General features: G+C 49.7%; 1 protein-coding gene across 4 annotated transcripts in view; it reads left to right on the forward strand.

Annotated features, from left to right (window-relative positions):
* Positions 1–4856: 4856 nt before the first annotated feature.
* Positions 4857–14963, forward strand: part of LOC137154520 (acyl-CoA dehydrogenase family member 11-like) — a 37353-nt gene continuing 27246 nt past the window's right edge. For 2 of the 4 annotated variants that reach the window (XM_067550233.1, XM_067550232.1), the window contains exons 1-4: positions 4864–5447; positions 11315–11547; positions 12255–12354; positions 13956–14073. In XM_067550233.1, the coding sequence (XP_067406334.1) occupies positions 5133–5447; positions 11315–11547; positions 12255–12354; positions 13956–14073 (766 nt within the window). In that variant the 5' untranslated portion in view covers positions 4864–5132. Of the gene's footprint in view, positions 5448–5692; positions 5779–11314; positions 11548–12254; positions 12355–13955; positions 14074–14963 lie in introns of those variants that run through there. The other 2 variants (XM_067550235.1, XM_067550234.1) reach the window with 2 other exon arrangements.

Raw genomic sequence — 14963 nt, forward strand, 5'->3', positions numbered from 1 at the left:
CAGCTCCGGGAGTCCTGTGAACAAGGCTCCTGCAAAGAGCAAAGGACGTGCGGTCCCGCCGGCCAGGCTCAGAGGAAAGGCTGAAAACGGGCCCCGGCACCATGGAGGCTCAGGCACCAAATGACATAAAACCATTCCCCCATTTAAAAACTACCTCAGGGTTTGCGGGCCGACGGCCAGATTTTGCAGCCTGCCTCATGAGACCTTTGAACACGGCGGGTGGCAGAACTGCTCAGCCCAGCCCGGGGCTGGCACAGGCACTGCTGCGAGGGGCCAGGCCTCGGGACTCTCCTTTCCTTTCTCCCCTGCTCAGAGGGGGCAGGGAGATTGGGGGATACCGCTCCCTCAGAGGGGGGTAGATGGGGGTCGGTGGGGGGGGGGGGGTCCTTTCTGTCCAAGATGTCTCTGGAACACTTACACTTTGGGGCGAAGGGGGGCTGTGTTGTTGCTTTGAGATAAGGAAGCCTCCAATCATATAAATCATTTACTTCCAGTGACGAGGACTTCTTCTTGCGGATGGCTTGGGTCGGTAGCAAGGATTACAAATTTCTATCTAGGTTTGATAGCCAGCGCGTTGCTGCAGCTGTGAGCTGGTGATTGTCCTTCAGGCCCCCGGCACAAGAATGAAGGGGACACTCAGATGCGATGTGCTCCACTCTTTGTGACTGGTGACCACAGTTGTATAAAGGTGTTTGCCTCATTTTCCATTTAAAGAGGGTTTGTCCACATCTCCCATGTGATGTCCTGATGTGACTCAGTCTGCACCAGTCTTCCCAACATAAATGAAAACCCGGTGGTTCCTCGGCAGAGTCAATGGCGAGCTTTTTGTTTTGAGCAGTTGAAATGCTCCATGTGGCTCTCCATTAAGCTTCAGCAGCAAAGTTGAGTATAAGGGTCTTGATGTGGGATTTTAATCTGGTCTTTGGCAGGTTCTGCAGGTCATCATGCAATGGGATCCTCATATTTGCGTTGACGTGGTTAAGAAAGCAAGATGTCTGGGCAGCTCATCTAATCTGTGGAGGCTGGATGTGCGGTAGGACCAGGAGCCATCACTGGGGTCAATTTGAGTGGCCCTGGCGCTGTGCGCTTGGCATTATTGAGTTGAATATCAAGGAGTTTCGTGTGTCTACTGTGAGACCACACGGTATTCAGCTGCTGAATATACAAAGGCAATTGTTGTGGTTCGGTAGGGTCCGTGGATTGGAACCCCAGGATGTTCCAGCCACTTTCCTAATAAGCGTGAATGAGCCCTGACCTTATCACTCGTGTTCTCGAGGTGTTGTTGGAAGGTCAAACTCCAGTCCAGTATAACACCAAGATATTTTGGGTTAGCCTCATAGCTGACACTCTCTCCACAGAACTGCACATCAAGTTTGGTATTAGCCATTTTATTGTTCAGATGGAAAGCAGTCACCATGTTTTTTTTCCGGTTAGGCCTAAGTTTCCAGAGTTGGTAATAATCAGCCATTGTACTAAGATCTCAGGTTAGAGTGCAACTCATAGAATCATAGAAGATTTGGGTTGGAAGGGACCCCAGGAAGTCATCTAGTCCAACCTCCTGCTCAAAGCAGGACCAACCCCAACTAAATCATCCCAGCCAGGGCTTTGTGAAGCCGGGCCATAAAAACCTCTAAGGATGGAGATTCCACCACCTCCCTAGGTAACCCATTCCAGTGCTTCACCACCCTCCTAGTGACAAACGTTTTCCTAATATCTAATCTAGACCTCCTCCACTGCAACTTGAGACCTTTACTCCTTGTTCTGTCATCTACTACCACTGAGAATAGCCTAACTCCATCCTCTTTGGAACCCCCTTCAGGTATTTAAAGGCTGCTGTCAAATCTCCCCTCACTCCTCTCTTCTGCAGACTAAATAAGCCCAGTTCCCTCAGCCTCTTCTCATAAATCATGTGCAACTCCCTGATCATTTTCATTGCCCTCTCCAATTTGTCCACATCCTACATCCTTCCTGTAGAGGGGGCCCAAAACTGGACACAGTACTCAAACGTGGCCTCACCAGTGGGTAATAATCACTTCCCTCGATCTGCTGGCAATACTCCTATTAAAGCAGCCCAATATGTCGTTAGTCTTCTTGGCAACAATGGCACACCGTTAACTCCTATCCAGCTTCTTATCCACTGTAACCCCCAGGTCCTTTTCTGCAGAACTGCTGCCTAGCCAGTTGGTCCCCAGTATGTAGCTGTGCATGGGATTCTTCCATTCTAGGTGCTGGACTCTGCACTTGTCCTTGTTGAACCTCATCAGATTTCTTTTGGCCCAATCTTCCAATTTGTCTAGGTCGCTCTGTATCCTATCCCTGCCCTCCAGTGTATCTACCACTCCCCCTAGCTTAGTGTCATCTGCAAACTTGCTGCGGGTGCAAATCCACCCCGTCCTTCAGATCATTAATGAAGATGTTGAACAAAAGTGGCTCCAGCACCAAGCCCTGGGGCACTCCGCTTGATACCGGCTGCCAGAACCGTTGATCACTACACATTGAGCCTGATGATCTATCCAGCTTTCTATCTATCTTACAGTCCATTCATCCAACCCATACTTCTTTCATTTGCTGATAAGAATACTATGGGAGACGATATCAAAAGCTTTGCTAAAGTCAACATATCACATCCACTGCTTTCCCCACATCCACAGCGCCAGTCATCTCATCATAGAAAGCAATCAGGTTAGTCAGGCATGACTTGCCCTTGGTGAAGCCATGCTGACTGCTCCTGATCACCGTCCTCTCCTCCAAGTGCTTCAGAATGGATTCCTTGAGGACCTGCTCCATGATTTTTCTGGGGACTGAGGTGAGGCTGACTGATCTGTCATTCCCTGGATCCTCCGTCACTTTTTAAAAGATGGGCACTATATTTGCCTTTTTCAATCATCCAGGACCTTCCCTGATTGCCACAAGTTTTCAGAGATAATGGCCAGTAGCTCAGCCAATTCCCTCAGCAGCCTCGGATGCATTGCATTCGTCTCCATGGACTAGTGCATGTCCAGCCTTTCTAAATAGTCCTGAACCTGCGCTTTCACCTGTGAGAACTGCTCACCTCTTCCCCATTCTGTGCTGCCCAGTGAGTGCAGTAGTCTGGGAGCTGACCTTGGCATTGAGTACTTCAGCTTTTTCCACATCCTCTGTCACTAGGTTGCCTCCCCTATTGAGTAAGGGGCCCACACTTTCCCTGACCTTCTTCTTGTTGCTAACATAGGTGTAGAATCCCTTCGTGTTACCCTTCACATCCCTTGCTAGCTGCACCTCCAATTGCACTTTTGCCTTCCTGATTTCACTCCTTCCTGCTCGAACAATATTTTTACACTCCCCACTAGTCATCTGTCCAAGCTGCCACTTCTTGTAAGCTTCCTTTTTGCGTTTAAGCTCACCGAAGACTTCTTTGTTAAGCCAAGATGGTCGCCTGCCATATTTGCTATTTGGCATATTTGCTATTCTTTCTGCACACATTGTTCCTGCACCCTCAGTTAGGTTTCTTTAAAATACAGCCAGCTCTCCTGGATCCCTTTCCTCCTCGTATTAGCCTCCCAGGGGATCCTGCCCATCAGTTCCTCGAGGTAGTTGAAGTCTGCTTTTCTGAAGTCCAGTGTCTTTATTCTGCTGCTCTCCTTCCTTCCTTTTGTCAGGATCCTGAACTCGACGATCTCATGGTCACTGCTGCCCAAGTTGCCAACCAATTCTTCTTCCTCTACCAATTCTTTCCTGTTTGTGAGCAGCAGGTCAAGAGGAGCACGGCTTGTAGTAGGTTCCTCCAGCACTTGCACCAGGAAGTTGTCACCAACACTCTCCAAAAACATCCTGGATTGTCTGTGCGCTGAGGTATTGCTCTCTCAGCAGATGTCTGAGTGATTGAAGTCCCCCATGAGAACCAGGGCCTGTGATCTGGAAACTTCTGTTAGTTGTCTGAAGAAAGATGTTCTTGTAATGGGGAAAGTGCGTCTGTCTGTCTGTGTGTCTGTCTTCCTTCCTGGTCCAAAAGTAGCCCAGATCTATTGACCGTCAAAGCATGCTGCAAGGCGCATCTGTTAGCATGGGCTGCTGTGCAGATTGGCATCATGGGAATCAGATGGGGGGTGGGGAAGTTTTGTGTTCCATGGGCTGTTTATTTTAATTTGGTCTTGTGATTTACAGTAGGGGCATTTAGCATCACAGATAGGGACCCCTTTTATTTATTAATTTGTATAAATCTATTTATTTTACTCTTGGATGTCTGCAACTGACTTGAAGAAAAATTTTGCTGAAACACTTGAAAAATAATTCTGCTCTGGGCTGAGACTAGCTGGGAAATTTTAGCCCTGCTGTTAAGGCATTTTTGTCACCTCCCTTTTGGGCAAAAGATGATTTTGCATGAATTTCAGGGAATCATTTAAAGCCTTCATGCTTGAAATCAAGACCTCTTAGGGACTTTGTAAAACAGAGATGCCCTCTGGATTTACAGCCATGTTCCAGGGCTCAGTCAGATTGGGCAAAGTGATGAATCCTTTCATAACCTGTGATTTAGTTGCAGGAGGTGAAAAATCAGGGAATACCGTGCTCTGAGCACTCCCATTCCTTGCTTTGAATGTTCAGTAACTTCCCAGACCAAGGATGCATTTCACCTCTCATCGCTTTAATTGTGCATACTTTGCATTTTTATCTGCTCACTACCACATCACATACTATTCACGTGGCCCCAGCTCTGAGAGTGTCACAAATAAGCTGGTTCGAATCAGTGATCCATCTGATTGACAGTCAAGAAGAGCCAGCATAAATGTTCCACCCACGTACCCTTATTGGTGTGTGTCTCTCCTCCCTCCCCCTGACCTTTCCTCCAGATATGCAGCCATTAGCTGCTGGCCGGAAACCCAGCGCCTGAGAGAGGGGAAAGAACAAATTCCAGAGGGGTAGCTATGTTAGTCTGTATTCAGCAAAAACAGCGAGAGTCCTGTAGCACCTTAAAGACTAACAAATTGCTGCAGGCATAAGCTTTTGTGGGCTGCAACCCACTTCGTCAACAAGAGTTCCTTAAATTGCTCTCTCAGCTGCTGAGCAGTTCCTGTGATTAATCGCAGATGCAGCCGTGGACTGTGTATTGAATCCAGGGCAGGTCTGAACACCAGCCCTCGGACTAACCCACTGTCATGTTTTGCAGGGTCAGGCTTGCCAGTCACTTACCTACGTGGAGCCCTGGCACCAATCGCAAGCTATGGAAGCTGGGCTGCCTCTTGCCTCGTTTCCGGGAGTGGTGCCCATGGCTGAGTTGTAGAGGAAACAAGAGGTCTGCGAGCCAGAGTCAGAAAGCTGAACCCTGGGACAAATGCACCTGGCAAGAATTGAAAATGCCCTTTGCCAAGACTCAGACTGGGACCTTCTTCCAAGAGCCGCCCAGGATTGGAAACCAGTACCTGGAAGATGCGTTCCTTCAGCGCTATTTGAAAACACGCCTCCCGCCCCAGGTTTGTGTTGTGTGTGCACTATAACCCCCTGTTGCTGAGACCGTGGACACCTTTTCAGTCTGTGGGCACAGCAGAGTGAAAGCCCCGTGTATCACTGATCCCTTATCTCCTTCATTGCTGAGCCATGTATCAAGCACAGGTGGATTTACTGATGCTCCGTGACAGTCCATTCATTTGACTTGAAGTTATGATGAAAAATGGTGATGGGAGACAGCCATGTTCCAGCAGAGTGAAAAGGGTTTAATGGAGTCTTGTGGGTAGGTTTGGGTGAGCCATGACTCCTCTGTCAGTGCCTTCCCTGTCTGCTAAGCACGGAGCAAACAATTATGGGGTAAGTTAACCCATGGTAGCCTAGCCTGCAACTGGGACCACATTGCTGTGTTCTCATGCCCCCTTAGCACTGGTGCTGCGTCTGGTCATGACAAACAATACAGCTATCTGGGCACATAGCCCCAGGTTCACAACACCACAGCTCTGGGCAGTTGTATACTCACAGTTGCAGGGTGTTGTGGGATAACTTGTCTGCCCACTCTGGTAGCTGCAGGCTGATGCACAGCTTGGTAGGGGGCACTGTTGTGCTGTGTCAAACACCAGAGCTGTGTGAAGCTGAAGAAATGACAAGCAGGGCACTGTGCAGAGAAGAGTGATTTCTGGCCATGGGACTTATGGGGAGGGACCGGAGGACCATCATGTCTTGGTTGTCATGACTGCATGTCGGCACTGCAGTTACCTCAGGGTAGTAATCCATGTTCACTGCTACGCAGGGGTCTGCTGTATGGCTCAGGGAGCGGTGGCTACCTGCTTATGCAGGGCTGAGAGAGGAGTGCGGATGTGTGAACAGAGTGTTAAGGGGAAAATCCACAGCTGAGCCTGCATTAAGTCTGCATTGAAGAAAGCCTCGTAGACTTGTGCATCCATGTACTTGTGCATGTGTCTACATGGTCCAACAGTTCAGAGCAAGTGAAAATTTCCAGCAGAATAGAGGATGCCCAGAGATGCCTGCTAAGCCTAACTAGCTGGGATAGTATCCAGAAAATCGTTGCAGGATATTTCCTGTAGTCACATATTTGGCCACAGAGGGGCAGTGTTGTCCCACCACTGACAGGGAAGAGCCAAGCTAAAGCCCAGTGCTGCAGCAAGAGACAGGAAATTGTACAGGGCTGTGTGCAGCTCTGCACGTCCCACCCACACAAATACCATACCGCAGCCTGACTCCTCCTGTCCCATGCAGCTGTATTCAGAGGTGATTAACAAAGATGCTTCTCTGGGAGGGCGGAAGATCTGTTGATCCCATGTATTGTAGGCGATTTCTGGCAACTGGAAGAAAGAAACAACCCACTAGTCTTACAGTGGAGCCTGCTAAGTTTATGAACAGGAATGGGGTTGCCTGCGATAGCAGAGATCTGACTTGATGACCCAAGAGGTCTTTTCCCATCCTATGTTCCTATGTGTGGTTATTGTCAGGGCTGGGGGAGCCCGTCTCCCCCTAGGGAAGCTACTTGTGTGTCTGTAGGGCAAACGGCTGGCTGGAGAAGGGATGATACAGATTTGTGAATACTTGGTTTCTGCATTGCTGAGCTTCCCCATCCCTGAAAGCAAGGGAACTCCTTCAGCTCTCTGGAAAAATGCCCTGTAGCACAAGGGAGTCGTTCTCAAACTGTGGGTCAGGACCCCAAAGTGGGTCGTGACCCAGTTTTAATGGGGTTGCCAGGGCTGGCTTAGAGTTACTGGGGCCTGGGGCTGGAGCTAAAGCCCAAGGGCTTCAGTCCTGGGCGGCGGGGCTCAGGCTTCAGCTCCAGCCCACCACCCGGGGCGGCGGGGCTCAGGTTACAGCCCCCCCACCTCCCCTCAGTCCAGAGATGAAGCCCAGAGTCGTGGTGCAGTGACGTTTGAGAAGCGCATAAGGGATCAGCTCTCTATGGTCTCTGTCTTAAGCATTTCTAACACACCGCCCACTGGGGTACGAGAGCACTGAATAAGGAAAGTGAGGCTGCCTGGCAGATGTCTCTAGTTAATAGATTCTGCTTTGGACTACATGGTTAGTGGATGATCCTAGTGGAAGACCAGCAATAAGATGCACATGCTGCTGGGATGTTACGTTCTGTGGTCACAAATGCAGGGACACTGATCTCTTTCCACCAGCTGCTAGACAAAAGGCCCATTAAAACTCTTGGGCAACACCCTGAATGATAAAGCTCATTGTGGCAGGTCCATTTGGAGCTCCTGTGAGCTACCAGATAGGCTGTCTGTCTCTCCCCTCCTGGAGGGGAGCTGTGCTGCTTGGAGGTGAACAACCGAGCTGGCTTCAAAGCTGAGCTGATTACATTTATGGAAGGAATGGTGTGATGGGACAGCCTAGTTTGGCAATTGACTGATCTTTGACTACTGGTGGTAGATATGCCAGTGGCCTGTGAAGGGATGTTAGATGGGGAGTTCTGAGTTACTACAGAGAATTCTTTCTTGGGTGTCTGGCTGGTGAGTCTTGCCCACATGCTCAGGGTTTAACTGTTTGCCATATTTGGGGTCAGGAAGGAATTTCCCCCAAGGCAGATTGGCAAAGACTCTGGGGGTTTTTCACCTTCCTCTGTAGCATGGGGCACGGCTCACTTGCTGGTGGATTCTCTGTACCTTAAAGTCTTTAAACCATGGTTTGAGGACTTCAGTAAATCAGTCATAGGGTAGAGGTCTGTTACAGGCGTGGGTGGGTGAGATTCTGTGGCCTGCATTGTGCAGGAGGTCCGACTAGATCATCATATTGGTCCCTTCTGACCTTACAGTCTATGAACAGGGCACTGCACTTTGGGTTTCCTGCAAGCTCGTGATCGTGCTTTACCTCCAATGTCCCTGCCTAGTTAGACGCCTGGCACAGTTTGGAGGCTTGCTTAGTGAGGTCATGCTCTGCTTCTCAACTGAAATAAACAGCTACAAAGGCCCAGGGCAATGTCCGGAACAGTGAAGCCCATGCACCTTGGACTCTTAGACTGTGCCTCTAAGGCACATGCCTCTTTTGGGGTCATGGAAGCCACCCTGCCCTAAGAGGACCACAGGAGCTGCTTGGGTGCCCCAAGATGGCAGTGGTGCCTAGTGGCATGTGTTCAGGGCCACTCTGCCTACTGGCTATAGTCCCTGGTAGCATCGCCCAGTGGCGAGACTCACAGGTTGCTCTGCCTAAAGGCTCTAGTCCCAAGGCAGAGGGGATGGGAGTAGAGGAACCTGGGCCCACTCTGCTCCACCAGCTTCTGACCCAGGGCCTTGCAAAACCGTAGACCATATACGTGGACTAGGGTCTGGTACCATTACTCACAGCCCTGGGTCACTTTCTATCCCCGTCCCCTGTACCTCTGTTGGTATCACGGCTCGGTCTTGCAATCCCTCCTGGCTTCCTCTCCGCTTCGACGCCGGAGCCCCTTCCTTCTTGACAATGAGTTGTCCCTCTTGGCTTCTATGGTCAATGAGTTTCCAGGGGCTTGGCTAAGAGCCTTGGTTCCGTTGGCTTATCCTAGAATCATAGAAGATTAGGGTTGGAAGAGATCTCAGGAGGTCACCTAGTCCAACCCCCTGTTGTCTGTTGTACTGGAAAAATCAACAGTGAAATTGGCTTTGCTGCTCAGTTTATTCACCTTTCCCCTGGCTTGCTCCCAGCTGCGTCTTTTCTTGGACACAAAGCTTTCTGAACTTTCTCTGTTGATCCCCCATGATGGCTAGAGAAAATGATTGTTCTTAAGATGCATCTTTGTAGAGTTAAAAGCACCCCAGAGTAACCTCCTCTGTGATCCACGATGACTTCAAGACTGTCCCACTGCAGTGTTAAAACTAGCAGCCGTTACATTGCGATGTGAAAGCATGTTCTACCTTATATCACTGTTTAATATAGTCACTCAGCATTCCCATAGTTCAGTGACTTTTTGCCGTTAGGAGACTCTTCAGCGATAACTGGATGTGAGAGATCAAACACAAAACACCAGGGAATACAATAAATATTGAAATGTTTTTAAAAATTGAACCATGGCCCCTGAAATTCAGGGGTTATGTCATTTGTCATCTCATATTGACTGATGTTTACGAAGAGAATGTACATCAGAGCTGATGTCAGTACATTCCTAGGAGAGGGAACGCACCGTGAAACACGGTTAGAATTGTAACTGGGCCTGGTAGTACCGTCCAGAGGTAAGGTTGCCTGACATTTTCCATTATAAGACCCTGGTGTGGGGAAAAAATAGTACATGTTCCTGTAATTAAAGACTGTATCATAATGCATATGAACAAGGGGGCTGAAATAAAGTTGCTTGGGCAACCTTAAGTCTGGCATCTCCTAACTTTAAGGAACCTTACCATTCTTTTAATATAGTTTTTTGTATGTAATATATTCTATACATTGCAGACATTAAGAGTTACCTTCTAAAGTGCTTGTAGGAAATTCAGATGTTACAGGTGTGACTATCTGAAACAAGGCTGAGGATTGCTTGAGTTGATACTTTCTGGAATAAGTGGACTCAGCTGACCCTATACGTGTTGTTGTTTGCAGTGTGCATTGGGAAGTTACTGTCTAGTTCATGTCACTTGACAAAGCCAGAGACTGATAACTTTGATGGCTGAGGCTGCATACTTTAATGTTAACCTGGGAGAAAACTGGTTGATATGAAGGAAGGAATCTTCCAAAGAGTTAATTGGAAAATATGTATTGGATCCTGCTTATCCAGTTTAAAAGGAAAAATGATAAAGGAGGTGATCATATAGGGTGGGTTTTAATGAAAAGTCAATATGTATTTTGGTGCCAAGGAAATGAAAATTTAATGTTTGCATTTCATCAGCATCGAATGGGAGAGTGTTTTGTAATCTCTCCACTCTGGCACAGTGACTAAAATCAGGTCTATGCTGTAAAGTTTTGTCAGCTTAGCTAGGTTGGCCAGGGTGTTTAACATCCTCCCCGCCAGCTGATATAACTCTGCTGGCAAAACCCCCAGTGTAGACACATCTGTGCTGCTGGAAGAGGGCTTCTGTCAGCATAGCTAGTGTTGTTCAGAGAGGTGGTGTTCCGATATTGGTAGAACTCTTCCTTCTGTCTGCAAACACTGCATCTGCACTAAGGAGCCCTGCTGCTATGGCCATACCAGGATAGCTTTATCAGCAGAGCCTGTGTAGTGTCAGGCTTAAGAAACTTTCATCTCCATAATTATGTCCCTTCTGATAAAGGAGAATTGGCCTGGATTTGAGGGGAGAGAGAACCCTGCAAGGACCATGTCACGTGTCATACCGGTGTTAGGAGCACAGGCAAGATTAGATCTTAGCAGGAAGCAATCTTAGCTACGTCTATGGCCCCTTTTACTGTAGTACCAGCCTGTCTCACAAGCGTGGAAGTACTTAGCCTCACAACACTTCTGTGAGATAGGGCAGCCTGATCCCCATGTTATAGATGGGAACTGAGGCACAGAGAGAAGTGACTTGTCCAGGTCCACACAGGGAGTCACTGGCAGAGTAGGGAACGGAACCTGGATTCCCCAAGTCCCATGTCGGGCAGTAAAGAAGTGCCTGTATGCTACTCTGTCATGGTCTGGTTGACGTTAAAACCCTGCTGTCTTCTGGAAAATCCAGAGAGGCGGCCATGGGTGATTTGCTTTGCGAGGGAGAGGAGAATGCGGCGGCCGTGTGACAGCAGAGTGGTAATCTGATTCCAGGCTAAGAGAGGCTGCTGTCCTGACTCGTCAGAGATGCCACAGAAGGACCAGGCCAGAGGGGACAGGGTGGGCAAAGAGAGGTTAGTGCTGTTCAGGAACAGGTTCCATCATTTGCATTGACAGGCGTTTCAGGGACCGCCTGCAGGGACAGCCCCCAGAGTGTGTTCTGAGTCTCCTTGTGCTGCCTTACAGGTTCTGGAGAAGGTGAGTCTGGACCTGGAGAGGTTTGGGGCCCGTGTGGAGGCTGAGATTGACTCTCTGGGGCGTGAGTGTGAATTGAATCCACCTACGCTGCAGCACTATAATGCCTGGGGGCAGCGTGTGGACCACATCGTCACTTGCCAAGCCTGGAAGAGGATGAAGGAGATTGCAGCAGAGGAGGGACTGATCGCTGAGGCCTACGAGAGGAGATGCTCCAGCTGGAGGTAACCCTATAGGCATCGGAACCACTCTGCCGTCTCAGGCACGTGCACCTTCCAGGGCCCAATCCTGGGCGTCTTACTGGGCACCTCTTGCAAGTTAAGCCTCCAAGGTTGTTGTTCAACACTTCACAGGATCAGTCCCCCTGTCTTCTCATGGGTAATAAATGCTGTCTAGACAGCCCCATCCCACCAGAAAGAACACACCACATTGTCGCTAATCAGCCACCACTACCTGTAATTTGTCATAACCTTCTATCATGTCACCATGCTCCTTCGTCACTCCTAGGACCTGACTCACCACATGCTACTCCAGCTTTACGCGCACACATTGCACTGGAATACCCTGACAAAACTGGAGTGGATCTGGCTCATCTGCAGTTTTGAGGAACTGCAGGCCCAGAAGGGAGCTCTCAGTTCTTACTGTGCTGTAGAACTGCACTCACTGCATGCTACCTACCAGGGCATAAGCCCAGGGCTCATTCATGCCCCCAGTTCTACCAGCCCTTGGGCCAGGACTCAGGTTCCTACTTTGTCTCATACCTGTTTGGATTGGAAACCGTTCCTCCTCTACTCGTAGAGATGGGTAGCTCTGATTCTCCCCACTGTTTATGGCTGACCCTACTTCTTCTCTCTCCATAGTGGGAACCTTTCTCCTTGCTGTAGCTGAATTGCGGTGGGGCACGTTTAACTCTGATTTCTTTCTTTGGTAGCCGTGTGCATCAGGTTGCCAAGCTGTACTTATATGCGCCCTCTGCTGGCTTATTCACCTGCCCACTGGCCATGACTGATGGAGCAGCTAAAGTAATTGAGGTAAGACTACAGCCAGTCACTCATCGGCACAGGCTATTTCATTGCAGAGGCGTCATGGCTAGGGCGCTGGACTGGGACTCAGAAGAGCTGGGTTCTGTTCCTCACTCTGCCACTGACCCTGAGTAAGTCACGTCCCCTTTCTGTGCCTCCATGCTCTGCACTACAAAAGTACTTTGATATAACTACGTCACTCGTTATCCACACCCCAGAGTGACATACTTATACCAATCTAAACGCCTGCGTAGACCGCGCTATGGCAGTGGGAGAGCTATACTGGCGGTGCAGCTGCTCTGATGCAAGTTTCTAGTGTAGACAAGCCGTCAGTGTCCTGTCTATTTAGATGTCAAGCTCTAGCCACTGCTGTAATGCAACCAATAAATAATTACAATAAATGGCCTTCCAGACACTTTCATGTCAGGCTGCAATGTCTTGAGTCTTCATTTCCTTGCACCTTGTTCAGTCGCTTTCGCTTGTGCAAAGTGAGTGCTAAACACCATGGCCAGATTCTCAACTGGTGTAAATTAGCCATGCTCCATTGACTTCCCTGGGCTGAGGATTTGGCCCTGTGTGGCTTACCCCTCGTTGCATAGGCGTATGTGCCTACACAAGGTACAGAGCAGGGGAGAATTAGGCCCTGAGTCCACCAAGGTAGCTTGGCCCAACACTTTGTACAATGAGCAAATAATCTAAAGGGCCCTGTCCTCCCTCCAGCTCACTGTGTGCGGGTGATGTACATTGTAACCTGGTGCACAGGCTGCTGCAGAAACTCTTAGGCCAAATCTTGAGAGGTGCTCAGGTCGGGGGGAGCTGAAGGTGCTCAGCACCTCCCAGGACACGTCCCTGTGTAATGGAGTCTGGATCTTATCTCCCCCATGCACACACCAGGCCGTTTCAGAGACACCCTGCAGCAATCCTCAGACATACAGGGATTCAGGATGTGGAAAGATTCCTGCCCTGGCTGGAGCTTGTCTACTGACCCAGGGACAGGCCTGGGTGAGCCTCCGCAGCTTTTGAAGGCAATTGTTTCACAGAGTTTAAGGCCAGCAGGGACCATCTAGCTCACCTAGTCTGACCTCCTGTACGTCACAGGCCACTAACACCACCCAGAGACGCCTATATTGAGACTTAATTAGATTAAAGCATTTCAGTCCTAAAGTGTGTGTGTCAGTGAGAGAACAGGAGATACTGAGATGCCACCAATGGCAGAGGCCCTGCCATGGCAAGAAATTGATTAGGTGGGATATGCCCAGGTGATCCAGGCATATTGCTGCAGAGAGGTGGAAAACAACCAATGCCCCAGCCAATCTGACCTGGGGTAAAACTCCTTCCCAACCCCAGAGCTGGACATTAGTGTGACTTTGAGCACCTGAGCAAGACCCCTCAGTCAGGCTTCTGGAAAGAGGATTCCCTGTACCACCACGGAGCTCTGGGCTAGCCCGGTTGGGTGTCCTGTCTCTAGTTGTGGCTGACCTCTGATGCCTCAGAGGAAGGTGGAATCCTCTCCCACACCCCGTCCGCTGACGTGGTCAGTGAAACGTGTAGCTGGCCTTTCGGGATCTCTCTCTCAACAAATTCCTGGCTTTCTTTGCCCTCCCAAACAGTGTCTGGGTATTTCTGGGCCCCTAGAGAAAGCTTTTGGCCACCTGACATCACGCGACCCCAGGAAGTTCTGGACGTCTGGCCAGTGGATGACTGAACGCAAAGGAGGCTCTGATGTCGGTAGGTGTCACAGGCTGAAAGTGTCCGTATGGTTGCGTTTCTTTAGTAACTGACAAGGCCAGAGCGGGCCGTGTTAGCAAGAATGTAAAACAACTGAGGCTGTTTTCCAGATTGTGCAGTGGATTAAAACCAAGTGAAACCATGCATCTGACCCTCTCCATGGTCTGACAAGCTCTCCTAGTCCACAAACGCACAACAAAGCAGATCTTCCAGCCCACTACCACACACGCACTCTGCTGTCTAGAACCACGGACCCTGCACAGAGAATGCCCTGCACCCACCTCTAGAGTCTCAGCCTGGAACACAGAGGCAGGCGTTCCAGCCAGTGGCTGCTCTGACAGGGCAGAGATCTCTGGAAGACCCTGGTTCAAATGCTGGTCTTCCTCTCTTTGTTCCCAAGCAAATGTTGGTGATAAGGGGGCTTTAAGTATGCAGGTAAACCTCCCCCCTGAGTATTGGAGACAGAGGACTCTGGGAGGGGGGCTCCTCTCACCAGGATCCTGGAAGGCAGGATGTAATTCCCTGGTGGGGAAGTTAAAGGGCCAAGTGACGAGTGAATGCTGGTGGGCAAGGCCAGACTGCAGGGCTGCTGGGCCCAGAGCGCCTCTTGCCATTCTTGGTTTAGGGGAGCATGCTAGTGTTGCAGCACTGTGCCTGTAAGCCATGCTGCATTCCTTGCCTTCCGTGCTGCCCGTGTTCGCTGTTAGGCTGGAGCAAGTGCTGTGAGCTGCTCACACTCTAGCTGAGCTCCTTTTCCCTGGAGGTGTGAGTATTTTGCCCTGGCTGCACTTCACCCCAGGATAGCGAAGGAGATTAGTTGCTGATCCATGTTTCATCTTGACAGCATGAAGTGATTTAAAGAGCTGCTGCTTAAGCCGCAAGCCAGCATT

This window comes from Emydura macquarii, unplaced genomic scaffold (assembly GCF_026122565.2).
Source record: "Emydura macquarii macquarii isolate MOO-44397 ecotype Brisbane River unplaced genomic scaffold, CSIRO-AGI_Emac_v2 contig_1254, whole genome shotgun sequence".
NCBI lineage: Eukaryota > Metazoa > Chordata > Testudines > Chelidae > Emydura > Emydura macquarii.